This window comes from Malaclemys terrapin, chromosome 2 (genome assembly GCF_027887155.1).
Source record: "Malaclemys terrapin pileata isolate rMalTer1 chromosome 2, rMalTer1.hap1, whole genome shotgun sequence".
In the NCBI taxonomy this organism is placed as follows: Eukaryota; Metazoa; Chordata; order Testudines; family Emydidae; genus Malaclemys; species Malaclemys terrapin.
Window position 1 is genome coordinate 73,805,227 of NC_071506.1, and position 26,340 is coordinate 73,831,566.

The following is a 26,340-nucleotide window of genomic DNA, read 5'->3' on the forward strand; positions in this document are numbered from 1 at the left end:
CTGGGTCACGATCTGAACTTTGAAAACCACTGGTCTAGTCTCCCCAGGGAAATGATGGCTCTTCAGAGTTGGCAGTGTGGTCTAGTGGAGCACAGGTTGGCAACCCATTATTTGAAGTCAGATTTTCACAATTCCCTTACATTTACTACAAAAATATCAATGACAACAATGATAAGTCTGTATAATTTGAGTGTGCATTTTGAGAGATTGACAGAGAACACTTGACTTGTAAGGGCAAAAGGGCATAAATTTTCTTTGTTTTAGAACAGTGATCTCCAACTTTTTTGAGGTTTCTGCCCTGAGACTGGCACTCACAGTTGTGAGCTACGCCAGTCAGCATGACAGCAACCATTTCAAAGTGGGCGTCAAACTTTGCCAGTCTGATCTCATGGGGTTTGACACAGACTTTGCGTTCACTTTGAATGGGCAAGTGTAAATTGTATTATCTTTAAGTTATTGCCCATCCCCAAGAATTCAAGATGAAGATAGCTTAACTGCAGCACACCCAACCCATGAAAACAATGCTCCTCTGAGAGCCCTTCCTCAGATCAGACCCACCCAACAGGGTAAATGGAGTCAATTGCTGAGGGTAGTTGGGCCCCAGGGATGGAGTCAGGGTACAGGAAGGTCTTGGAATACTGAGCTGAAGAAGCATAAAAGAGACCCATCAGAATGCCCAATCACTCAGGAATGGAAGTAGGGGTAACTGAGAGTATCTTAATCTGAAATTGCTGGACACCATCTGGCAATAAAATTAAGAAAAAAAAACAATTAGGTTACAATAAACTGACGTATCAGAACATTTTTAAAAGTACATAATGAATACTGACTATAGAAAAGCTGTTCCTATTTCAGTGCTTTTTCCAGTTCTGTACTTTTAATAGCATGTCCATTAAATTTCATTTCCCTGTCAGTGCATCTATAGGTGACCATTTTTAAAGGTTATATTACACACCCCCACTCTTCAGATCGAAAACATTTCCAACGCAAAGGAAGCTTAGTTGAGAAACAGTAGCTCAGCCCTATAATGATGTGTTAGCCACAAAAACAGCCACACTAGATAGACATTTAATGGGGACATTAAAGAAGACACGATTAATAATAAATTGCTCTCTCCCCTCCCCAATTCACAACTCTCATGTGGGGTTTATGAACCTTGGCTTGGGGGCCAAGGCAGCCCTAGTTGACCATTGCCTAACATGGATGGAAATTTTTAAAACACATGTAACCATTTGAAATGACTAAACTGCTCTGTTTCTAGTTAATTTTTTCTACATGTCAAACACCGGAGATAAATGCATAAAATCTTTTTTGTTTGTTAATTCCAGCTCACTCCTACTGTGTCTTATTAAGTGAACGCTGCAATGACTAATGTTTCTGACAATATTAAATTAGCAAAACGTACCTTGTAAGGAATGTGACCTGATTGGCATAAAAAGGATTAACTGCAAGTGTTTATTTTCAAATACAGATGGTTTATTAACCCCAACATACAATAATAAATAAAAACAGTTGTACGCTCAAAGCTGCACAATAGCCTTAAAACAAAAAGTCAGTTCTCCAGTGTAACTTGTACTTAACTTCTCTTATACCTACAGCAAGAGCTGCATTTCCAAACTTAGGTGTGATGGAAGCCCCTGCATTATAGGTGAAGATGGAGTACTACACACATAAGCACTGGTTTGCATGTGTTATTACTGGACTTGCATGCAAGTGCACACTTGATTAGTGGGCATACCACACCCACTGTCCCTCATTACTGAAAATTTGACCTAGGATGTCCAAGTGAGCTGTCCATTAATTACTTCAGCCAGCTTTCCAAACATACCTGGCTCCTAAAGGAGCAGCAGATTTTTCTAGAAAAACTATTCTTATCAAACCATTAGCTCTCTTACCTTATCCTCTCCTCCCATTCCCTGCCTCTCCCTAGCTAAGAGAACACTTTACCTTGATGTTTTTGGAAGGCTAAAATATGCAGCTAAATAGCACTGTCCTAGACTTCATATGCCTCTGGGCCACTTTAAGACACCGCACAATGAAGGTTTTGAGCCAGCTGGCACTTGACAAGGCAGCCCTGACACTTGGGTTGCTGCCGCTGCCAGGGGGAACCTCACTGGGGGAATTTTTAAAATATATTATTCCTTTTGAAAGGAAATCATCCGGAATTACCTGCCAAAGACCCTCCTCATGTGAAAGAGCCTGTGCAGCACAAAGCATTCAAAATGCTAACAGAGCCTGTCCTGTGCCGACTTTGCATCAGCAACATGCCCAAAGGTGGAAATATTAATTAACCTTTTACAGGCACTGACCTGGATCTCTACAGTTGCCACAGAAGGTCTGCGTATCATTCCTAACACAACCATCGACCTGAATCAGTGCAGGTGTCTCCCATTCACGAGACAGCCTTGAAAACAGCCTGCACAGGTTCTGTTTTTTTCTAGTACTGATATGAGCCCATGCAGCATCTGTAAAATGTTAATTAATATTCACTTTTCCAGGAATGAATCAGACATCTGCTTCCAGGCATAGGACAGGCACTTAACAGGTATTGCCACAAGCATTATTTGGCCATTGTGCAGCTTCTCCCCTGGCAGTAGCCCTGAGAAGCGCTCCCAGGCACAGTTTCGTGCTTTGAAGGTTTTCCTCAGCCAGAGCCCCACGTTCTGTCATTTTAGTCTGGGTGTAGGACACAATAAAGGTTCAGAAAGGCTAACACGGTCATAAAATAACGATATTGCTATGGCACCTTTCAATCTTCAGGGTCCCAGTGCAGACTACGTATATACAACTGCTCTGACATACAGTTGTCTCTAGCACAGGAGGGGGGCCGCCAAGCACGTGACAGACACCACCCCACATGCTGTGGAAAAATGGCAGAACTAACGTTTTTAATGAGGGGAATAGCCTTGCTATGCCAGTAGGTTTCCAAGCATATGCACTGCGATGTGTTGTTCTGGAAGTGGGATGCCTCATCAGATAGGATTAGGGATGTTCATGTAACTTATTCCAAATTTCAAAGGAGCATTATGTTGGGCAAGTCTGTCCTTCATCCTGCAGGGCGTGGGCTCAACTCTGCAAATCTTCACTCATGCATGAAGTCATACTGCAGTCAAATGCTACTAAAGTGAGCAAAGGTTTGCAGGATGTAAAAGAATAAATAAGAATCCAGACAACGTCATTGTGCATATTATAATGCCATAGTTATCATACAGTACAAATTGCTACCAGTGACAACTCTACATAGGCTTTGCATTACAGCACTGATGTAGCAAGGTACTTAAGCATGTGCCCGATTTTAAGCACATAAGTGGTCCCACTGAATTCACTGGGACTACTCGTGCACTTAAGTAGCTAAGATCATGCTTAACGTTTAACTGAACTGGAGCCAGAAACAAGAGGAGAACCTCCAATCAAGCCTATTCACTTCAGCTTTTAAATGGAAACACTGAAAATGCAACATATTTTAGAAAAGGGATCATGGGAGAGACAGGAACTTAACCTCCAGGAAAATAAAGAGGATGAAAATGTGATTGCCAGTAGAAGAAGATTCACTTGCATAAATCGGGTTCACAATCAACTATTCACTCTTCCAAACCAATGAGGAAAGATCCTGACATAGTAATAGAGCTTTCTGATGGTATTAGCCCACGAGACATATTCTGCCTATCCTGAACAAAATATTTTTTAAAAAGCAACAGAGGGTCCTGTGGCACCTTTAAGACTAACAGAAGTATTGGGAGCATAAGCTTTCGTGGGTAAGAATTTCACTTCTTCAGATGCAAGAGATATTTTTTGTAATTATTGAAACTCCCCCTATTCCTCTCAATACTTTTGTTTTCATCAGCAAGTGTTTAAAGCTGAACTGCTTAGGTTAGCAACATTACAGATTGGACAAGCAATTCCACTTCCTAGTATTAAGTGTTTGAAATAATGTTATTCTCCTTTCCAAGTCCTCCTGGAATAGCTGGATCAGCCAATCTCCTCGTGTGCAGTTGCATTATAAAACTGCTGAACAAATCCATTTTTTTGTAATGGGAAGCGACACTACTGTAAGTAGGTCAATGAAAACATGTTGTGGTGAGGATTAAACTGTTTCTCTCTGTCCTCTTCCCCCAATGGTAGTTTCAAATGATTCCGATTTAATTATGTTTCTAATGTCAGAGATAATAACATTATATGGTTATTAACAACTGATACCCTGTGGTCCCAAATTCTGACATTTGTGTATTATGGGTTTCATTCTAACCGTACGTATGTATGTTTACCTCTTCTGCAGGACACAGCATTGCAGAATTAGAAAACCCTGCCACAAATTTGCTCATATGTAATTGTGGATTTTGCCAAATGAAACATGTAAACCCACATACCTGAGATCAGCACTGAGCCTTTATATCAAAATACTGTACATTTAAAGGCCAAACTCTGACTTTAGTCACACCAGTGTACAAAGTAATGTCACTAAAGTCAATGGATTTACTCTGGCTTTATACTGGTGTAACCAAGAGCTAAATGTTTTCAACTGAGCTATTCCAATTTACACCAGTTGAGAATCTGAACACATGATTTTTACTACAAAGTATTAACCACACCCTAAAGAACTATTTAATTTAAGTTTATACCAGTCAGGAATATTACATTCAAATAATATGGTCACTGTCAACAGAAAACACATTTGGAAAAACATTCCTTCCCTCTTTTAATAATGAAACATTCCATTAAATAGAATATCAAAATCTAACACACAAGTCTGTGTTGTGTGCTGCTTGTTTGCTTTCTTGTTTGGGGCCACAGCAGTGAAGTTAAGCATGTGTGTCACTGTTTGTAGGATCAGAACCTATGGGTGGAATTCTGGCCTTATAGAAATCAACAGCAAAACTCTGAATGATTTCAGAAGGGGCAAGATTTAATTCTAAGAATCCCCAGATTTGTTTCAAATTCAGGATTCGTTATTAAGTGGCTGAGAGACTGGTGTCCACAGATATTTGACACCGATCATATACGACCTGTGATGCAAAGACAGAAATTTGATAACTTGGTAAGGACCAACTAAGTAACTTTTAAAGCGAGGAGTGTGTATGATAGTTAAATTCCTGGATACATACCACACATTGTGTCACTGTTGCTCAGAGATCTTTGAAACCTGACTTCGGAGCATGTGTTTTGTTGAACAGCAGCAACAACAAAACAGAGTCAATTGCAGCATTATCGCCAACGTCAAAAACTATCAGCATAGTGCTGTGAGTACACCTCTCAACTTGGACAAAACAAGCTGCTAGTTTGTATTTTCATAGTAAGCCAAGTGTGCCATTGCAATAGTGTTTCATGAAAGAATCTGATTTGTGTTCAAAGACATCTTTTTGTGGCTTTTTCATAAAACAGTCAAAACCACTACAAATCCTGCAAGGACTTGGCCAATATTTGAACAATCTTCACCTCTTTCATTCTGGTGCTTAATCAGCTTGAGATAGTGTGGAAAAAGCTTTTTAATATATTTTCTTCAAAGGACAAGCAATTCCAATTTTTATTTCCTTGCTCTTTATTGAGCTCACCAGCATATGTGGTTACGTATAATATAAACCCTAACATTCATCTACAGTGGTATGCAACAGAGAAAGGGCAAGATTAATGACCTGTGAAATAGGTACAGTCAGAGCTGGTTAATCTATGCTTGGTTTATCCCAAAGCTTGAGTATCCCATAGACAGAACACAGTAGCTGGCTGATATAGTAGCTTGCATGCTCAGTTATGAATACTAAGTAGGCAGGAAACTTGTACTCAAGGAGTTATTTCCATTTTAGGGAAGAAGTGAGTATTGATATATTATCCTAGTCTCTTTATTTATCATATGCACATTTCCTGGAAAATATATTCACGATATTAAATAGCAAAACCAGCACAGATTAAGCCAATTTACTCACAAATTAGAGCAAGGACTTCTCATGAATAAATCTGTAGGTTTCTCAGCTTGCATAGGCACATATACAGCCATAGAAGTTAGAGATGGAAGAGACCTTTTAGATCAAACAGGCCATCTTGCTGAAAGTGCTGGCCTGTTCACTACAGTACTGTCTACACTGCAATTAAAACTCCCGGCTGGCCTGGTGCCAGCTGACTTGGGCTTGCAGGGCTTGGGTTGGGGGCTGTTTAATTGTGGTTTAGACATCCAGGCTCAGCCTGGAGCCTGGGCTCTAGGACCCTGTGAGGTGGAAGGGTCTAGAGCTCAGACTGCAGCCCAAGCCAGAATGTCTACTACACTGTAATAAAGCAGCCCTTAGCCTGAGCCTCGTGAGCCCAAGTTAGCCAGCATGGGCCAGCCATAAATGTCTAACGGCAGTGTAGACATACTCTAAGAGAGTACTCAAATACTGGGACAGACATGGGGCTTAATCCCCAGCCACTGATATAGCTGTTGTGTAATACCTTAGAAGCACAAAGAATCCAGAAAGCTGCCCAAAAGGATTCCCCCAACCAAGTGAACATCCCAAGTTTGGGCAGTGGAACACCCAAGCACAACACACTCTTCCTGAACCTCAATCAGTGGAGCTATTTAGAATAGCCTCTACACTACTTACAGTAATGTCAGAGGCCATTTTAGCTCCTAGCTGGAAATAAATGGATTGCAGCCATTTTCCCTCTGCCCCAAACAATCGTTCTTAAAATGCCCTGAATGTAAACTCAGGACAGATGAGGATGACTGAGTCCAAAATCTCTGCCCCCATGTAGTTCAATTCCAATCTGTTTGTAATGCCTAATTTAATAGATTAAGACAGGTGTGTGTTTAAATTGCCCCAAAGAGCAAATGTTTCCTTTTCTTTCTATCTAAGGTTTTCGCAGTAGTATGTGAGCAACTTTCACATATGAGCACTTTCCTTTCACTAGGAAAGTCCCTAGTAGGCCATGGAGGTTCCAGCATTTCTCCCTTTACAGAACAAAAACTTTGCTTAGGGTAGGGGTTTTATTTTTGACTTTTTAGATTTTATTAATGTCCTGGTTTTAGTTGGTTGGTAGGGGTTTATTGAGTAGAAGGGGGTGTCGGTGTTGACTGTCATTCTTAAGGTGTAAAGGCCTTTGTTCTCAGGTAGTGATTTTGCTTGTTGGAGGTGTTTGGAAATGGGAGCAGAGAGACACTCTGAATGAGGTCCTGCTACTGGGGACAGGCAGTGTGAAGGAGAAGGGGAAAGCCAGAGATGCAGAAGGGTAAGGAATTAGGTTGCCAACCCTCCAAGTTTGTCCAGGAATTAAAGATTAATCTTTAATTAAAGATAATGTCATGTGATGAAACCTCTGGGAAATCATCCAACCAAAGTTGGCAACTTTATAAGGAATGGAGGGGGGAGGGAAGAGACCCAGCAAAGGAGAAGGAAGACAAGAGCTTGGGGATATACAGGAACAAAGTGGGAGGGGGGCAGGAAGCAGGGCAGGAGCACTGGGAGAAGAGGAGCAGGAACCAGGGGTGGGAGAGGGAGAAGGAGGGGGACAGGATAGGTGCAGGCGAAGACAGACAGGCTGGGGGCACAGAGGCAGAAGGGTCACTAGAGTTCACTCCACTTCAGGATGTGGAATTTAATCCAAGTGTGCTGAGTCTCACTGACAAAGTGAATGTCTCATCCCTCTCTAGTGCTGGTCCACAGAGAGGACATCAGAGACTCCATTAATTCAATTAGAAGTCTGTGCTGTGGGTATAGTGGTCCAAACCATGCTTATGACCCAAGTTATGTAGAACTGCATGATAGACCTATGACAGAATTTCTGTTTCTTCAGTTGTTCTTTTAAAATATGAAATTATGTTTAAAGACACTATGTTAAATAGAATGTTAAGGTTGCAAAGTCAAGCACTCAAAAGTTAGGAAATGCCCATGTTAAGGTCACCTGTGCAATTTAACATAGTGGGTTTTTTTAGTAATAGTGGTCAATTTGATGTCAGTTTACAGGAATAAAGAGTGAGCCACCACCACCAAGGAATGGTGATTCATTTTTATTTAAAATGAATGATACAGCATCTCTCTCACTCAGGTACAGATGAGAAACATACAAAAATACGAAGCTGCAACCAACACATTCCTGGCCTGAAAATCTCCTACGAATCAAAAACATTCCAATGTAATGCCAGTGCTTGCTCACTTCCAAAGAAAACATCCCATCATGTGGGAACAGTGACAGAAAAGGTATTAGCTAATAGAAAGTATTCATTCTTGTTAAAATATTATTTTTAAAATGTGGCAAGTCAGGATAAATTTGTTGACTAATTTTATCTGCAAATCATTCTTCTGATTTGTTAATGGCTACTCAAAGGGTAGCTCTGCTAACCCAAATGGATTCTCCTCTATTTTACCTTAGTTCTCTTTCAAAAAACAGGTTACCATGTCAGAGCTCAAGCATGTATTTTTAAGTCTAATTACATGTATAAAACTTCAGTATTATACACTTCCTTTTCTTTATATTACAGTGCAGTGCCCAAGCTTTGACAACTGTACAGCAAAGCGTATTATTGGAGAGGGGTTTTATTGTGATGATAAAAAAAAAAGTAGTGTTTTTCAGCCATAGGTTCCAAAGCACTCTACAAAGCTGCGCAAACTTAATGATCCTCATCTTTACAGAAGGGGAAACTGAGACACAAATTAGTTAAGTGACCTGCCTAAAGCCAAAGACAGAAACCCTGACTCTCTGTCTAGTGCCTGTATCCGCTTAACAGTTCTGCCTCAGAAATGGTACATTTCATCACACGGATCCATGATACTAAGATACATAGTTGAATATTCAGAGGAACTATTTTCATAGCTTATCCATCATGACCTTGGTTCTTTGAAAAGATCCCAAAATCCTGTTGTTACTGCCAGATACAATATGAGATGACACACCAAGCCAGGACTCAAACAGAGACAGCAACATCTGAGTTCATAGACTCAGATGTTGCTGTCTCTGTTACATTTCCCCCCCAAAACAAAGCATATTAGGATCTCTCTCACCTATCACAACTGTAATATTCAGCATCCCATTAATATGAGGCTTCATTATACATTCATATCCTGCCCCCAAATAAATTAGCATCAAGTCTCTGAGCTCACTCAGTAAGTACCTCATCTCTTGCTACAAAAACAATCTGATCAATAACCAGTCAGAAATTGAAAACCACTTGATGGATTGAGGGATTTCAATGGTGTTCTCTCTCTAGAGAATGGAATTGAGAAAGCACGTAGAATCAGGGATTAGAAAGGTGGCCATGTAGACATCATATTTTGAGACTGTACTGAAATACCTCTGAGTTTATAAATCTGAGATTCTCCAGGATGCAGTGAACCCCAGCAGGCACTGCATGCCAAAATAAACATGGCACCAGCTCTGGAAGTAAAATTTGTTAATACCTGAAGGAAACTGTTACTGCAGAGGTATTTTAGGGGCACTGAGGCCCAGAAGAAATACCTGCATTCTCAAGGATCCATTCCAAGAGATAGAGAACAAGGGCCTTGAAGACCCCTCTTACACTCTCTACAAGTCAATTTCTGAAGATGTTGGGAACCTAGATATGAGCAGTGGAGTCCTAAAAAAACTCCTGTTATCTCCAGGCACCTTATACTTGGTGCTCAGCTAACCAGAGTGATGGTGAGGGAAGAGGCAAAAAGAGGTTTAAGACACTCAGGGAAGTAGTAACTGGAAGGTCTGGGGCCAGAAAGAAAGGAAGAGTTACATAAAGTGCCAAGGAAGGAAGAGAAAAAACAGATGCAGAGGAGGGAAAGGCAGAATGCAGGGGCCAAAAGAAAAGATGTGGAACCCAGAGAAGAAGGATTTTCATATTCCTACACTGCAGCTAGTGGGTGGTTCTCAAGGACTGGATTAATAGACGTTAGTACAAAATATAACTAATCCACAGCCACTTTGGATTGCATGGTTCTCCCTGTGCCTCACACCATAGCCATTCAGAAGTTCATTGTGACTGATAGGGGTGGGGGGATTCAGAGTTTCCCGCTCCAAAAGCACAAGTCTCTACTACTTGAGATAGAGAATCTTCAGTAGGTGACAGCATTGCAAAGTTACAGCACCAGTTAATCCCTTCTACTAGAGCTCAGTAGTACACATATAAACCAGCTGGTCCACTACAATATTGTCTGCAGAGCTGGTCAGGATTTTTCCATCATAACGATTTTCCAACAGAAAAATGCAGTTTCTGCACAATCAAAATTTTCCATTGGAAAATTTCAATTTTGCCAATAATTCTCAATTTTTCATTGGAAAACTCTAAATGAAATATTTTGTTTCAAGTGGATTCAATCCCATTTGGAATATTTCATTGTGCTGAACTGACCCAAAATGTTTAATGTGAACTGACGCAACCTGCCACCCCCCTCCCGCATTTCTCTATTGTGAGTATTGCCTCATGGAAGTTGTAGTTTTGGCCCCCATTCTCTCATAGGGGCTAGATTCCTTAGGGGTTTACATCTCCCAGGATGCAATGTGTACTTCCCTCTGATAAAAGCTGTACGGTGCATCATGGGTGTTACATAACTGTGGATGCTTAGTCCAGCCAAGGAGCCTTGCCCATAAGGAAGAATGGGGTTATCATGCTTCAGTACTACAACTCCCGTGAGGCAAAGCACCAAAATACAGCAATGCAGTTTAATGTTGAACTGACTCAAAATAAAACATTCAACAAACTGAAACAAAATATTTGCGAACATCAAAATGTTTGATGCAGAAGAAGAGCTCTGATTAGCTCAAAATTTTCTCTCTCACACCAACAGAAACTGGTCCAATAAAAGATATTACCTCACCCACCTTGTCTCTCCATAATGTTTGATTTGGATCAAAAATGTCAATACAAAATGTTTCATGCTTTCAAAATTTTTAGGAATATTTTGTTCCATGACAAGTTGAAAATCAAAAATTTTCATCCCAATTTGAGATGAAAACAAAATATTAAAACATCAGAATTTCTTAAGAAATGAAAATTCTGATTTTCTCTCAGCTCTAATTGTCAGCCTCCCTCTTTCAAGTTTGGGACCTAACAAAAAACCACAGAAATCCATACACTCATCTAGAGAGCCAACAACCCTAATCTCTTATTATATTTGTATTACAATAGTACCTTGAGGCCCCACATGAGAACAGAACCCCATTGTGCTAGGCACTATAAGAGACGACCCCTGGCCATAGACCTTGCAATACAAATAGACAAAAATGGACAAAGGGAGTGAGAAAGGTATTATTGTTCTTTTCACAGGGGTTTAGAGAGATTATATGACTTGTCCAAAGGCACAGAGATCTCCTATGTCCCAGTTCGTTGCTTCACTCACAATACCATCCTTTCTTGTCAAGGTTAAATCTGTTTCTTTATGTTTCATCAGCTAAGAAATAATACTTTTTTACAATGATACTATTATGTAAATAACCATTGTAGAATAAGACCTAGCTACAAGAGCACCATGGGGCAGATCCTCGGCAGGTGTGAACTGTCATAGCTCCACGGACTTCAATGCTGAGCATCTGCCCCATTCTATAGTAGCATATTTGTCATTACTTCCTCTTACATTTGTTTTAGATTTACCTTAAGAGTTCTGCAGTTTCTCCCACGCCCCTAGCTCTTGATTTAACTCATGCAATTCAATACAACCTACATAATCAAAGCAGAAATTATCTTTTATTTGACTTGCTGACACAAAAGATGCCAATGATATTATAAAATTCTGGCAAGTTGATTGATATAAATGAAATCAGTCAATCAGCAAAGGGGTAACAGCTACTAGATACCTCATCTTTCCTTCAAATGAAGGAGCAATGTTTCTGTTTCAGTCAAGTGCAGCTCAGTATATTTTGCAAGGCAAAGACTGACATGTAGCATTAAATAACTCTTAAGCTACACAGTCTATAAACAAGAATGGCAGAACTTTTATTTGTCTATAGAAAGCACCCTGCTCCCTGTGACTATTATGGGCAGCATTTATGCAAAAGAAATTCTGTATAAGTTTGGGTATGCTGACTCAAAAGTTTAAGCCAGGAATTTCACACAGTACACTGAAAAATGATACATGCACTTCCAAAATTCTGATAAAAAAATCAGTTTTATATTAAATCCTTGGAATAGAAGTTCTTACTAGGAAACAAACGCCTTGCTGATTTTCTGATATTAAAAAGCCCATTTTTTCTCATACACAAACATCAGCTTCGTCAGAAACATATAAGAAATTATTTAACACAAGCTCAAAGTATCTCTGCTCAGTAAAATGGCACATCTGTGAGATATAGTACCTACTTATTTTTGATAAATTGTTAAACAGAACAATGACATCCTAAACCTTTCTATACTTCCATACTTTTTAAGGAAATATCACCATATTTTTGAATTAACCTAAAAATGACTTTGTTCAGAGAAAACAAAACAGACCACAGTGAAAGTTATACAGTGACAAGTAATAGCATTTGGGGGGGACGGGGAACGACTAGTATAAGTAATGAAACCTGTTTTGTGTTCACAATTTACACATTAGAAAATGGCAGATAAGTGAAACGATGAACAATTCAGAATCAGAAGAACACTACAGCAATGATTACCTTCCTTCGAAGCATGGAAAAATAAGTTTATTTCAACTTTGGTGAGGCACAATTTACAACAACAATCAGCAAATCTTACTGATGAATAAACTAAAAGTATGGGTAGGAAAAAAATCACAGGAAAACTCCATTCACAATTATAATGCTGAGATTATGAAAGTGTGAAACGTATTAACCATGTCAAAACAAGTACAGTTGTGTAATTCCAGCTCACTGAAACATAAAATCCAAATAAGTCATAAATGACAACAAGGAACTTTATCTAGAAACATACCTCATCTTAAATATACTGCTGAACTGTCCTGAATCCCAAGACAGAAAAGCCCCATGAACTTGCTGTAATGAAGTTGTATCCAAAAGACAACTTTCTACTTACCCTTCAGTATGCACCATGATTTCCTATGCCACCTTAATAATTCCAATGAATCCAGAGTTGTTTTATATTTAAAGAAGTACTATTAAAGTCCTTAACGTAGACAGAGGAAAGCTGACAAAACAGAACTCTGTGAGAAGCGAGGCAGAGAGGGATGAATTTAATCCTGGCTCAACGTGCTGTGTATTCTGTGTCTATCTTTAACTTGTAAATGATTTGGTTTCACATTCCACTGAAGTCCCGCTGGCAGATGCCTTTGCGAAGCTTACCAATCACAGGCACTCTGGTACACTCCCTTTCTCTCTTCCCCTGCCACTCCACCCCCATACCCACCCCCACCATTTTTCTCCTTCCTCTTAGATATCTAATACAGATTCATTCAGCTGTCTTTTACCTGTCTTCTGCAGGATGAAAGGAGATGCTTTCACCGATTGTTGTTATAGACAGACACAGAAAACAAAGCCTTCTGTTCTCATTGTCTCCCTCCACACAAACACACTCCTTTGCACCCAGGAATTAACTGACTTCCAAACTTGGCTGCCCAGGGAAGGAATGTTCTGTGAGTGACATTCCTGAGAGCCTGCAGCAACAGAGCTCAGCAGCTATTCTGTTTCTCAGAACACTAAACCTGCAAAATTACTACACTGTAGTCTGTACGCAGGTTTTTCCAAAGGTATTTATTTAAATAACACAACACCCTCTTTTACCAATTACAAGAAGCATTATTTACAGAAGTCAAATTGCAATTTTAATCACATTTTCCACTGAACATGGTGTTTTACAGTTAAGAAACTAACTTAGCTTGTACAGATAAACTTTAAAAAACCCAAACCTTCCTTTGAAACCTGTTTTAAAAATACACGGGATTTGGAAAACATGCTGTCGCAGCACATCAAAATTAAAATGGCAAACTGTCAATGCCTGCCTATGTGCAGTGGAGAGGTAGCTGATAGTACTGCTTGTGCCAGATCTAATATTAGTCAAAGGCAATGCCTTTGAGTTTGAATCCTGGAATCACTGATTATGTATCTATATGAAATAAGATCACAAGTCAGCATTATCTAGGGATGGTTACTAATGCAGGCAGTTCCAGAGGGAGGGAAGGAAGAGCTCTCTGTGCTGTTTCACATAGCTGTCATATCAGGCTTTGGCAGGGGATCATATTTGGAAGCTTACGGCAGCCCTGCCTGTGCAGAGAGATCTATATCAAGGGACAGGGTGTAAAAAACAAGAAGATCATCTTACCAGATATCAAACACAAAACATCTAGGAAATACCCCTTAGAAAATTTTTATCTGCCTACAGATAAATTACTACCACAAACTGCATATTTGTTCAGAAGCCAGCACCCTGATACTGCAAATGAAATATACAGACTGTTGATTAATGATAGCTTGCAAGGTGACAACCCAGAAAGTCAATAATAATAGCAGATAATAGCAATAATCAGCAGTCATGCGTGCTGATACAAACCTTTTAATATTACCTATTTGAAGCAACACGTTTTTAATTTGTAAATATGCATTTAGTTAAATATTAATTGCAAACAAGAGTTTCTTATCTCAAACATCACACTAAGTGAGAATGCAACATACCACAAGATTCTGTGTAAAGCATTTGAATTACTGAACATTTTCAGATGTATCTTGGAAAATGTCAGTTTGTAGTCCAGCCAATTTGCACACAATGATAACATGGCACAGGTTTGTATTTTACAGCGTCTTAGGCCTTTCTCTGATCTACAAAATAGAACTGCTGCTGACAGCAGATGCTAACCCAGTTTTCAGGTGAACCGGTGTTGAACACAGGCCAAGTTCAATTGTAGACAAGTGTAGACAAACTGATCAGCACCACTTCAGCTGCAAACAACTGTTGTCAGCAACAATGGCTCTATTTTGTAGTACAGACAAGGCCCCAAATATTTCAGAACACTGGGGCTGAGGGACTGAACTGTCTGAGTAACAAAAATTACCATGTATTTTCAATAATTCATGCTAACAAAGAAAACAGCTCAGGTTTTTGCAAGTGAGTCTGTATCAAAACTGGGACCTCTGCAGCTAAATGCATGAGCCTCTACTGCCTGAGCTAAAAGCCATTTAGTCCTTATCTGAGGCTGTAGCAAACTCATTAATCTCTAAGTGGTCTCAGTGCCACTAGAGGGGACAGAATACCACACCCAGGAGGTGCGTGGGTTACAAATCTATCCTGTAAAGTGCCCACAGTTCCACAGAATATCACTCTGGTAATAAACATCACCATTTTGTTGCCGCACATATCCAAGACTGCTAGTCAATAGAGATTCTTGATCCTCTGACAACAGACATTTCGCCTGACAAGACCTAAAGGGCAGTCTTCTTAGTAATGTAAAGGTGTGCATTTGTAGGGGAGACAGTACACTTGCACTATCTCCTGTGAGCTAATAACCATTACCGCAGCTGTCAGTCCTCATTGTTGAAAATGTGCAAATCTTGTACTACTCTTCTGTCCTGCTCTTCTGTAAGCAATTGGGGGAGATAAGATTTGATAAAAACAAAGGACTGCATAGCCATTTCCACTTTAAATCCCACATATACTAAACTAGCAGCTCCTCACAAATTAGAGTCTGCTACAGTCTATTTGTGTTCCATTACTCTGGAAGAACTGGCAGTAATATACAAATATCAAAGGCTGTACTAGCTGACAACAAGACTCCTCAAGAGTCAAACAAGCTGTTTCAAATCCCCAACCTTTGCTACCTTTAGCAAACATTGCCTTAAACAAGTTCATTGCACACCTGTGAACACAGAGCTTTAAAAACACCAGCAAATGAAAAGCATGCCATGGACTTGCAGAATTGCAGAAGTCATTTAACTTCTCTTTGTCTTTCCCCAAAATTGTGACTTCTGAATACAGTTTACTTACCTTGTAGCAGGGTGCAAGGCTTAGAATTGCAAAGTATTATCGCACATCAATGCTCATTATGTTACTGGAATTGATAGATATATATTAATATATATTCTGATACCAAGTTTCTCTTAATAGGAAAAACAAGCATAGACATGTCACAGTCTCTCCTGTGCCTGGGGACAGTATGGCTGTTGTACCACCCCTAATTTAGGCCCCTGCCTAATTGGCACAATCTGTCCCTTTGTGTTCAGCTATTAACAAAGTGCACAAAATTCATTACTTGTCTTCTCTTGTTTTCCAATGTCTTGAATGTATTTGTCTCGACAATCTTAGATTTTGAGCTCACTGGAGCAAGGAATGTGAATTGCCCTATGGACCATATCCTGCAAAAATCTTACTCACAAGAGTAGTCTTTGCTTTTACAAGTAGTCCCATTAACCTCAATGGAATGACTTGAGTGAGGATTGCTTGTAAGATTCACAGATTCCAAAGCCAGAAGGGACCATTGCAATCGTCTATTCTGACCTCATGTATAACACAGACCAGCGAACTTCCTCAAAATAATTCCTAGAGCATATTTTATAGAAAAACTGCCACTCTTGATTTCAAAGGTGCCAGTGATGGAGAATCCACCACAACCCTTGGAATTGTTCCAATTATTAATTATCCTCACTGTTAAAAATGCATTGCCTTATTTCCAGTCTGATTTGTCTAGCTTCAACTTCTAGACACTGGATTCAGTTATACCTTTCTCTACTAGAATGAAGAGCCCATTATCAAATACTTGTTCCTCGTCTAGGTAGTTATATACTGTAATCAAGTCATCCCTTAATCTTCTCTTTGTTAAACTAAATAGGATGATCAGAGGAATGGAAAACCTACCTTATGAGAAGAGACTCAGGGAGCCTGGCTTGTTTAGCCTCCCCAAAAGAAGGCTGACGGGAGATATGATTGCTCTCATATCAGGGAGGGAGAGGAGTTATTTAAGTTAAGTGCCAGTGTTGACACAAGAACAAATAAATATAAACTGGCCATCAATCTCTTTAGGCTTGAAATTAGATGAAGATTTCTAACCATCAGAGTGAAGTTCTGGAACAGTCTTTCAAGGAGAACAGCGGCAGCAAAAAGCCTAATGACTTCAAGACTGAGCTTGATAAGTTTATGGAGGGAATGGAATGATGAGACTGCCTACAATGGTATGTGGCCCATCTGCGACTGGTTGTAGCAAAAATCTCCAGTGGCCAGAGATGGGGCACTAGATGGGGAGGGCTCTGAGTTACTATAGATAATTCTTTCCCAGGTATCTGCCTGGTGGGTCTTGGCCACATGCTCAGGGTCTAAGTGATCGTCATATCTGGCAGAGTAAATGGTGGATTCTTTGTACCTTGAAGTCTTTAAATCATGATTTGAGGATTTCAGTAACTCAGGCAGAGGTTAGGGGTCTACTACAGGAGTGGGTGGATGAGGTTCTTTGGCCTGCCATGTGCAGGAGATCAGACTAGATGATCATGATGATCCCTTCTGGCCTTAAAGTCTATGAATCTATGAGATTGAACTCTTTGAATCTACCACTATAAGGCATATTTTCTAATCCTTTAATCATTCTTATGGCTCTTCTCTGAATCCTCTGCAATTTATCAACATCATTCTTGAACTGTAGACACCAGAACTGTACACAGTATTCCAGCAGTGGTAATTAATACAGAGGTAAGATAACCTTTCTGTTTCTACTCAAGATTCCCTGTTTATGCATCCCAGGATCGCATTAGCTCTTTTGGCCACAGCATCACACTGGGAGCTCATGTTCAGCTCATTATTCACCACGACAGCCAAATCTTTTTCAGAATCACAGCTTCCCAAGATAGAGTCTCCCATCCTGTAAGTGTGGCCTACATTCTTTGTTCTTAGATGTATACATTTACATTCAGCCATTTTTATGTTTTCTTCCAGGACATTGATAAAAATATTCAATAGAGTTGGACCAAGAACCAATCCCTAGAAACACACCTGCTCGACAATGATTCCCTATTTACAATCACATTCTGAGACCTATAAGTTAGCCAGCTTCTAATACATCTAATGTGTGCCATGTTAATTTTATATTGTTCTAATTTTTTAATCAAAATGTTGTGTGATATCAAGTCAAATGCCTTAGATAAATCTATTAACATCAACACTATAATCTTTATCAACCAAACTTGTAATCTCATAAAAAAATCAAGTTAGTTTGACAGGATATATTTTCCATAAACCTATGTTAATTGGCATTAATCGTATTACCCTCCTTTAATTCTTTATTAAACAAATCCCATATCAGCTGTTCCATTATCTTGGCAGGGATTGATGTCAGACTGACAGGACTATAATTACCCAGGTCACTTCATTTGCCCTTTTAAAATATTAGCACATTAGTGTTCTTCCAGACTTCTGGAACTTCCGCAGTGTTCCAAGACTTAGGCTATGTCTACACTACCGCTGTAAGTTGACCTACGCTAAGCAACTCCAGCTACGTGAATAACGTAGCTGAAGTCAACGTACCTTAGTTCAAGTTACCACAGGTTCTACACTGCTGGGGGTCTACAGGAGAAACTCTCCCATTGATTTACCTTACTCTTCTTGTTGAGGGTAGAGTACAGGGGTCGACTGGAGAGCAACCTGCTGTCGATTTGGCGAGTCTTCACTGGACCCCGCTAAATCGACTGCCAGTGGATCGATTTAAGAGCATCGATCCTGGCTGTAGTGTAGACCACCCTTACCCAAAATTAACATTAATGGTCCAGTGAATGCCTCAACTAGCTCTTTTAAGAGTAAGTTGTTAGTAGGAGCCTTCAACTATATGATCCCCTCCTGACTTTATTCATGGTTACTTTAAATTAATCTAGACAAGCTCCTCCACAATCCACTCCGAGGCTCAGAGTTCCTCCCCAAGGACTACTCAGCCACTCTGACCTCTTTAATATCCAGGTGGGATATTGACTCACCTTCACCGGTGAGTCAATAAAATCCACTTACCATTTTCCTGTAGGAGCATCTCCTTCCAGCCTATTAAACAGTTTTGCAGGGTCATATCCTATATTTATACAGTATATTTAAAGTTTAGGTGCCATCAAATTTATATTATTAATAATAATACATGTTAATAACCAGATGGGTCAAAGCACTTGACAATATACTTTATGGAGCAATCGTGCATTGATAGGAGTTGGACTGGATTTTTTCATTTCCAATTTCTATGATTCTATGAATGGATTCAATCATGGTGGCATAAATTTAAGATGCCCAAGGTCATAAATGTACCTGCCCAGAATGAATCATATTTTCAGGTCACTAATTTTATTGAAGTGAAAAATATGAATAAATGGCTTACTTTCAAGCAATTCTACTCTTCTTATATATGTCCCAAACATTGGGCCACATGTTCAGCCCACACTAATCCCATTTGCACTTCTCCGGCAGTTCAAAGAGAATGTAAAGCTGCCTTATGGGAGCAGCTGATAATTCCCCTGATTTAAGGGAATCTCCAGGTAGCAGGCTTTAGGCCACCTGCTCATTATCTCCATGTAGTGGATATGTCAAGATAGTCTGAAATGGAGATGCATCTGTACGGAGTGTGCCCAGATCTTGCTGTGTTCTGGGCATATTAGGCCAGAATGGCCTGTAGGAGACCTTTCCAGCCAGTGTTAGACTAGCCCTGGGGCTGCTCTATCTTATGCTTGGGCTGGCTCTACTCCTGGCTGCCTAGAAACAGGGGAGGTGGAAAGGCAGAGCAGCTGAAGATCAAGCCCTCTTTTTAAAACACAGATCTCATTTCCTCCCTTCATCGAATGGCTAATTCCATTTTCTAACTCCAAATTGCTTCTAAAGATGCAGCCCTTCTTGATTAACAATATTGAAGTTATGCACCAGAATCATACAGATGTTGCAAGATTACAATGCGGCAGGCATGAGCCATCAGACTATGGTGCTAAATCAAGGTCCTCCGCAGGCTAACAACCAAATGCTCAGGGACCAAACACACTCTTAGTTATACCAAGCAAGTATTTTTCCAGCTAATTAGGAGCCATTGTTATACCAATAGAATAAAAACCAGCAGGATCTTATTAAGAGGGATAAGGCAAAGATGCCACATTTATTGTAAATATACTGATAAAGCAAAAGATAAAAGTAAACAACGTTGTTTGACTACTTATTTCTTATACATACACACATACACACACATATATATATATATATATATATAGAGAGAGAGAGAGAGAGAGAGAGAGAGAGATTCATTCACACAATCATTCATTCAAGTTCTGTATAGGTGTTATAGTTACCAGCCTAGAAGTTGCTCATGCCAAGTTACTGGCCAGGTATCTTGGTCATGAGGATGGAGCCGAGTCTGTGTCAGGTGCACCTGATGCTCCTGGAGGCTGGCAGCAGAACCAGAGACTCAAAGTCATCAGTCTTTAGAGTCCCTTCTTATAGGAATTAATTCCTATGTTAGTCTATGGGAGCTGTTTCATCCTGCTGTTGCTGACTCAATCAGCAGATGGCACACATTCCTGTCCAAAGTGGCACATTCCTGGTGGCTCCACACTGTCCAAAGTTTGTGTTTCTCATCCTTCCAGGTGATGGGGTGGGTCCCAGTTTACCCTCCGGGGGTTTCTGGTCATCCACTTGACACATTCTTCGGCCGATGGATACTCCTTTTCTAGGCTGGCACCTCCCTAACCATCCATGTATATCAAGCATTCATCAGCATACATTCCATCCCTTAACCATATTTTAATTTATGGTCTCCACCACTTTCAGAGTGTGTGCTAATTCATTTGAGACTCCCGGCCCTTTAATCACAGAGGGTGGGGGTCTGTCCTAGGAGCCATTGAATGAAGTGAAAGACACTTAACAGCTTATAGTGTTTGTTTACATTGTATAACAAAGTCAGTTAACTTGTTTGTAAGTTTTACATAGTAGTCACAGGATAGATATAATCAATGGTTTCTACAGACAGTAGCTTACAAGTTTTAACAGAAGACCCCAGAGATTTTTGTACTTGGTGAAACTGTTGGATTTTAAAGTGTGGGGGCCAAATTATGAGGGGGTCACTGTCACTTGGGGGAATCACTGTTAGTACCTTCTTTAATATCCCTACACCATGAATGGAACAGCTTTCTGTCTTAGAGTGACAAAGAGGAGGATTAGTGTTATAGAGCTATTTGCAAATACATATCAAACACAGCTTTAAAAAAAATCTATTCCTTAGTGAAATACAGCATTTATTATATAAAAAAAATCCAATGTTACCCAACTTTTAAAAAGATACTAATATTCTCTCCACAACTTTTAGCAAGCAAACTAACAAAAATGGAAAAAGCACACAGCACCCCTTCTGCCAACCCAAGAGATGCCATAGAAACAGTAAGCACTTTCTTTTCTACAAGAGGCAAACCATATCAAATCTGCATGAGACCATGATAACTCTGCTCACAACTGACCCAGCAACAAAATATAAAGCATAAAGAAGAAACCAGCAGCTACTGAAAGACTAGGAGAACATACCTTGTACTTTGCAAAATCAAACCATTATTTACCAGATACAGCTGTACACTCAATTTGTTTGAAACTCACATACTACATTTTGATACATTTTTATATCAAGGCAAGATTTCCCCATATAGGCAATAAGAGCAGCACTGTTCCAAAGGAGCTAGTCTTTAGAAACTAAATATCAACGTTCCCTGACAGAACTAAGAGAGAACTCCTGCTTCAGTTACACATGCTCCAAACACCCATGAGGCAGGAGTGGATTTACCATGAAACAAACCGTGCGGTGGCACAGGGCCCCCAACAACAGGGAGGCCCCCAAAATGCAGGACAAATAGCTGACAACCTGCCCCCGAGTCCCAGCCGGCGGCGCAGCATGGCTCAGGTAGGCAGGCTACCTGCATGTCGTGGCCAATCGCCCCATGCCGCTCCCAGAAGTGGCTGGCTGCTGGCACGTCTCTGCGCGTCCCTGGCGGGGGGGAGGCGGCTCTGTGCACAGAGACCTGCTGCCCTCCTCCCCCTCAAGGGGCGCACAGAGATGTGCCAGCAGCAGGGCTAAGGCGACTCCCTGCCCGCTCTGCCTCCCTCTCTCCGTGCTGCTTCACTCCTGGAAGCGACCGGCATGTCCCTGTGGGCTGCCCCCATCCCGAGCGCCAACTTTGCAGCTCCCATTGGCCGTGAACTGCAGCCAATGGAAGCTGTGGGCAGCAGCACACGGAGACCTCCTGACCCCTCCCCTGCCTAGGAACTGCTGCCAGAGGGGGGTGGGGTGCCGATTGCTTTGGGAGACGTGCCGCCCTAGGTAAGCACCGCCCCCTTGCCCCTCTCCCACATCCCAACCCCCTGCCCCAGCCCAGAGCCTGCACCCCGCACCCAAACTTCCTCCCAGATCCCGCACCCTCTTCCACACCTCAACCCCCTGCCCCAGCCCGGAGCCCGCTCCCAAACTTCCTCCCAAAGACCACCCCCACGCCCCCTCCTACATCCCACCCCCCTTCCCCAATCAAGGTACCTCACTTTATTTTCATTTACTTCCCATTACTTATAATATAGGAGGAGGATGAAGAAAAAAAGAATGAAAACGAGGAGGGGGGGAGATAAGAGAGAATGTTCTTTTTCTTGGCTGGGTCCCAAGGGGGAGGCCCCAAAAATGAAGCTGTGCACAGGGCCCCACTAACTCTAAATATGGCACTGCAATGAGGAGAAAATTGTATTTTGAAATTGTCCACATTGATAGGCAAACCCAAGATCTAATGTCTCTAAAATACAATACAATTTCAAACACAATGGTTTGTGGTAGGTGAATTTTTGATTGTATAAAATTGAAAGAAATAAGTGGCCTATAGAAAATAAATCATTAGTATGTGTTCACGGAGTCCCATACCACTGAGCACTAAGTCTTTTCTGTGCTGGAGGGGCCAGAAGATAAATAACAAAAGCATATCCTCAATTGTTGATTCCATGCCTCAAAAGGCCGAAAGTGGCAACTATAAAAAAAGCTATGAAAAAAGACAATTAAAAAGTTTCAGTGCAGTGCTAAGTACAGCACATGACTCCTTTCAACTGAGCACAGCAGGAATCTTTGTTGCTCTAAAGGTTCCACTGCAACCAAGCATGCATACAAAAGGTTGTGAAGACAGCATAAAGCAGCAGTTCTCAAACTGTGGGTCGGGACCCCAAAGTGGTTTGCGACCATGTTTTCACAGGGTCACCAAGGCTGGCATTATGCTTGCTGGGACCTGGGGCCGAAATCCCGGCCCCCACCGCCTGGGGCCAAAGCCAAAGCCCGGCTCAAGCTTTGGCTTCAGCCCTGGGTGGCAGTGCTCACGTTACAGGCCTCCCCACCCTGCCCGCGATTGAAGCCCTTTGGCTTTGGCCCCCACACCTGGGGCAGTGGGGCTTGGGTGAGCTACGGCTTCAGTCCCCCCTGCTGGGGTCATGTAGTAATTTTTGTTGTCAGAAGGGGGTCGCGGTGCAATGAAGTTTGAGAACACCTGGAATAAAGCATCACACTACTAAAGGAGACACCACATTGCAATCCATGCCTGAGAGAGAGACTGAAAGGCCTGAGTAAGCACGAATCAAAGTACTAGAACTAGCCTCGTCAGAGATCAAGAGCAGAGTGAGAACTGCTTGGTCAAGCAAATGGTCCTCACTCATCCTTGAATCTAAAGCGCAGTTGTCAATGAAGCGCTGTCTTCCGCACAGAATAAAGACTCCCAGTATGTTATATCACAGCAGAAGCAACAAATGCCATTTGTTTATTTTTGCCTGGACAGATGACCAAAGGCCCTTAGTGGAAATCTGGCCAGAGTCATAGAATCATAGGACTGGAAGGGACCTTGATAGGTCATCTAGTCCAGTCCCCTGCATTCTTGGCAGAACTAAGTAGGAATGTACGAAGGTATGCAGGCAGGCAAATAAATACATTTACGCACACACAACTGTCCAGAATGGAAAGGGGATAATCCCGGAAACAATTCAAATGAACCTCTCTTCTACTTGGCCTGTGGAAAAAACAAAACAAACAAAACAACCTCTCACTAATTCTCTAATATAAAATTTGATATTAACTTTATTCAACCTCCCAGTGGAAGAGCTTGGGAAAGAAGGGGAAACAATGAGCTTTTTTACTAGGGGAAAAAAAATAAGAAATCAGACCTTAAGTGATGATTGGAAGTCTCAGGACACTGGTATTGGGGTATGGAACCTTTTAGCTATAGATCACCAGGCTGACTGTCATCTAGGTTCACTGTAATTTAGTCACTACCAGCTGAACAGAGCTATGTGATACAAATTGATGTTCTTCATCCAGTTTTTAGTGGACAAGTACATCCATCAAAACCTCCTCCCCTAGCTCTAGGATGACCAGACAGCAAGTATGAAAAATTGGGACAGGGGGGGTGGGGGGTAATAGGCGCCTATATAAGAAAAAGCCCCAAATATTGGGACTGTCCCTATAAAATTGGGACATCTGGTCACCCTTTCTAACTCCCACCTGTACCCAGAAAGACATACACAGACACAGATCACAAACTGGCACCCTTGCCTCTGATATGGGCGCAAGGACTGAATGGATGTTTTACACTGAACTATTCTCTCTCCCCTAAAGGTCCAAGCCAAGGTTGAAGCAGATGGGCTAAATAATCTGAAGGAAGCTTGCACTACTGCTCCCTCTGCTGTACCAGTTCTGTGTATAAATCCCAAATGTCAGTATTTGGAACTGTCTGATACCTTTCATAAGGACAGGACAGACAGACACAGATAGATCTGAACAGAGGATAAAGAAAATCAGGAAGGATGAAAAAAAACAATGAGATGATGCTTAACAGATTTTTATGTGTTTAAAGCTTTGACTCTTTCTCTCTACGTCCTGGCAGGGAGCTAACTCCATAGTCCCAGAGTGGTGGAAGGCATGTAGCAGAAAATGCCTTTTCTTGAGCTTGAACTCCTCTCTTTACAATAGGTGTCTTATTATAGATAATGATCTCATCTTAAGATAAAGATGGATGTCGTGATTAGCTGCACTGCTCACTCTGTGAAGAAATTCACTTGAAGCTGGCCAAGCATAGTTGCTGATAGCTGTAGAATTACAAGTTATATAATATAGTCAGTAAATGCTTCACATCCTGTGGTTCATTGCAGGCATCAAAAGGAAAAAAACATGAGTCACAAGAATGCCACATTGGATTTAAAAAATGAAGTGTAAACAAAAAAGGGGAAAGGAAAAAAACAATTTAGTTGATACTTTGGAAATTAACAGTCTGATTTACAGAGAGGATGATTTTTTAACCCATAACAACCTGAATGTGTTCAGTCAATAAACCTATTGTACACAATATTTTTGAAGGTGGAGAAACTGTGATGTTCGATACGAGCCATAATCCACATCAGCAATTGCCGTACAAGCTTTCCTATGAATCCATTGGAGATCTTGTACTTAGAAGAGATATATTTAGCCTCCATATTAGTTCTCAGCTGATCTCTAGAGTAATCTTTCAGTTATATCAAACTTCCACATTTGATCTGCTGATTTTTTAATAATCCAAGATAGATTTGAGAAAGTTTCAAAGGCAGAAATCATCTTTTTAACAAGTTTTTTGAGAAAGTGCAAAGTAATCCAAATGGGAAGGAATAAATATATGAAATACTTTATTTATCATGCAATACTTATAGGACGAGGATGAGGTCATGAAAGGGATGATGAAGGTTGGAGTGGAGTGCACCAGTTCAAATTTGTTTGCCTTGAAAGAATCATCATACACACATTTCACACCTTCAATGAAATTATAAATACTCTATACAAGAAAACCCTCAAAACTACTATTAGTACCATCCTGAGATTGAGTAATAAATCACTGAAGTGTGGAAATGCAATGTTACAATTAAGTGTTCAGCTATGTTCCCTTATTTGTATGTCTTAAAATATTATCTCGTTTTTACATTATCAAATTATTTATCAGTTAACAAAATACAAAAAAAAAAAATGGTATTTCCTATAGCACCTTCATAAAGTGAATTAAACCACACTACTTACAGTCATCAGGCTTGGCTTGATTAAATATCCATGGGATCTACCAAACAAGGCAAGTTTGAAGAAAACTGGTTCAGTAGTTTGTGAATATTTAGCAAGGGATTTTCAAAAGCGCCTAACTCTGCTCCCAGTTAAGTCAATTTAAATTCTATTAACTTCAATGGTAGCAGGATTAGGCCAATGCTGAGCACTGTTTAAAATTCCACTTTTAAAGCAGCTGCCCCCCAATAGGAGAATGGGGAGATCTTCATGTGGAAGGTAACCTGTGTGTGCAGATCTGGGGTAGGCTGCAGGTGGAGATAATCCAGTTCAATGGAGTTACTCCAGATTTACATGAGTGCAAGGAAGTGCAGAGTTTGGTTTCAGTCTGACCACACTGGGCCCAATTCAGGTTGTCCAGATTTGCTTGAACTAGCACTGTCAAGAACCAGTTGGATCTAGTTTCACTGGTGAAACTAGATGAAATACAAAAATG

General features: G+C 40.7%; 1 protein-coding gene across 16 annotated transcripts in view; it reads right to left on the reverse strand.

Annotated features, from left to right (window-relative positions):
* Window positions 1-26,340, reverse strand: part of DTNA (dystrobrevin alpha) — a 287,362-nt gene that overhangs the window by 210,316 nt on the left and 50,706 nt on the right. The window contains exon 1 of one of the 16 annotated variants that reach the window (XM_054017109.1): window positions 13,311-13,457. The exons of 14 other annotated variants lie outside the window; for them this stretch is intronic. Coding sequence is in view for 1 of the 2 variants with exons in the window: in XM_054017108.1 (XP_053873083.1) it covers window positions 12,920-12,936 (17 nt within the window). In the remaining variant the exon portion in view is untranslated. Of the gene's footprint in view, window positions 1-12,919; window positions 13,098-13,310; window positions 13,458-26,340 lie in introns of those variants that run through there. One more of the 16 variants, XM_054017108.1, reaches the window with a different exon arrangement.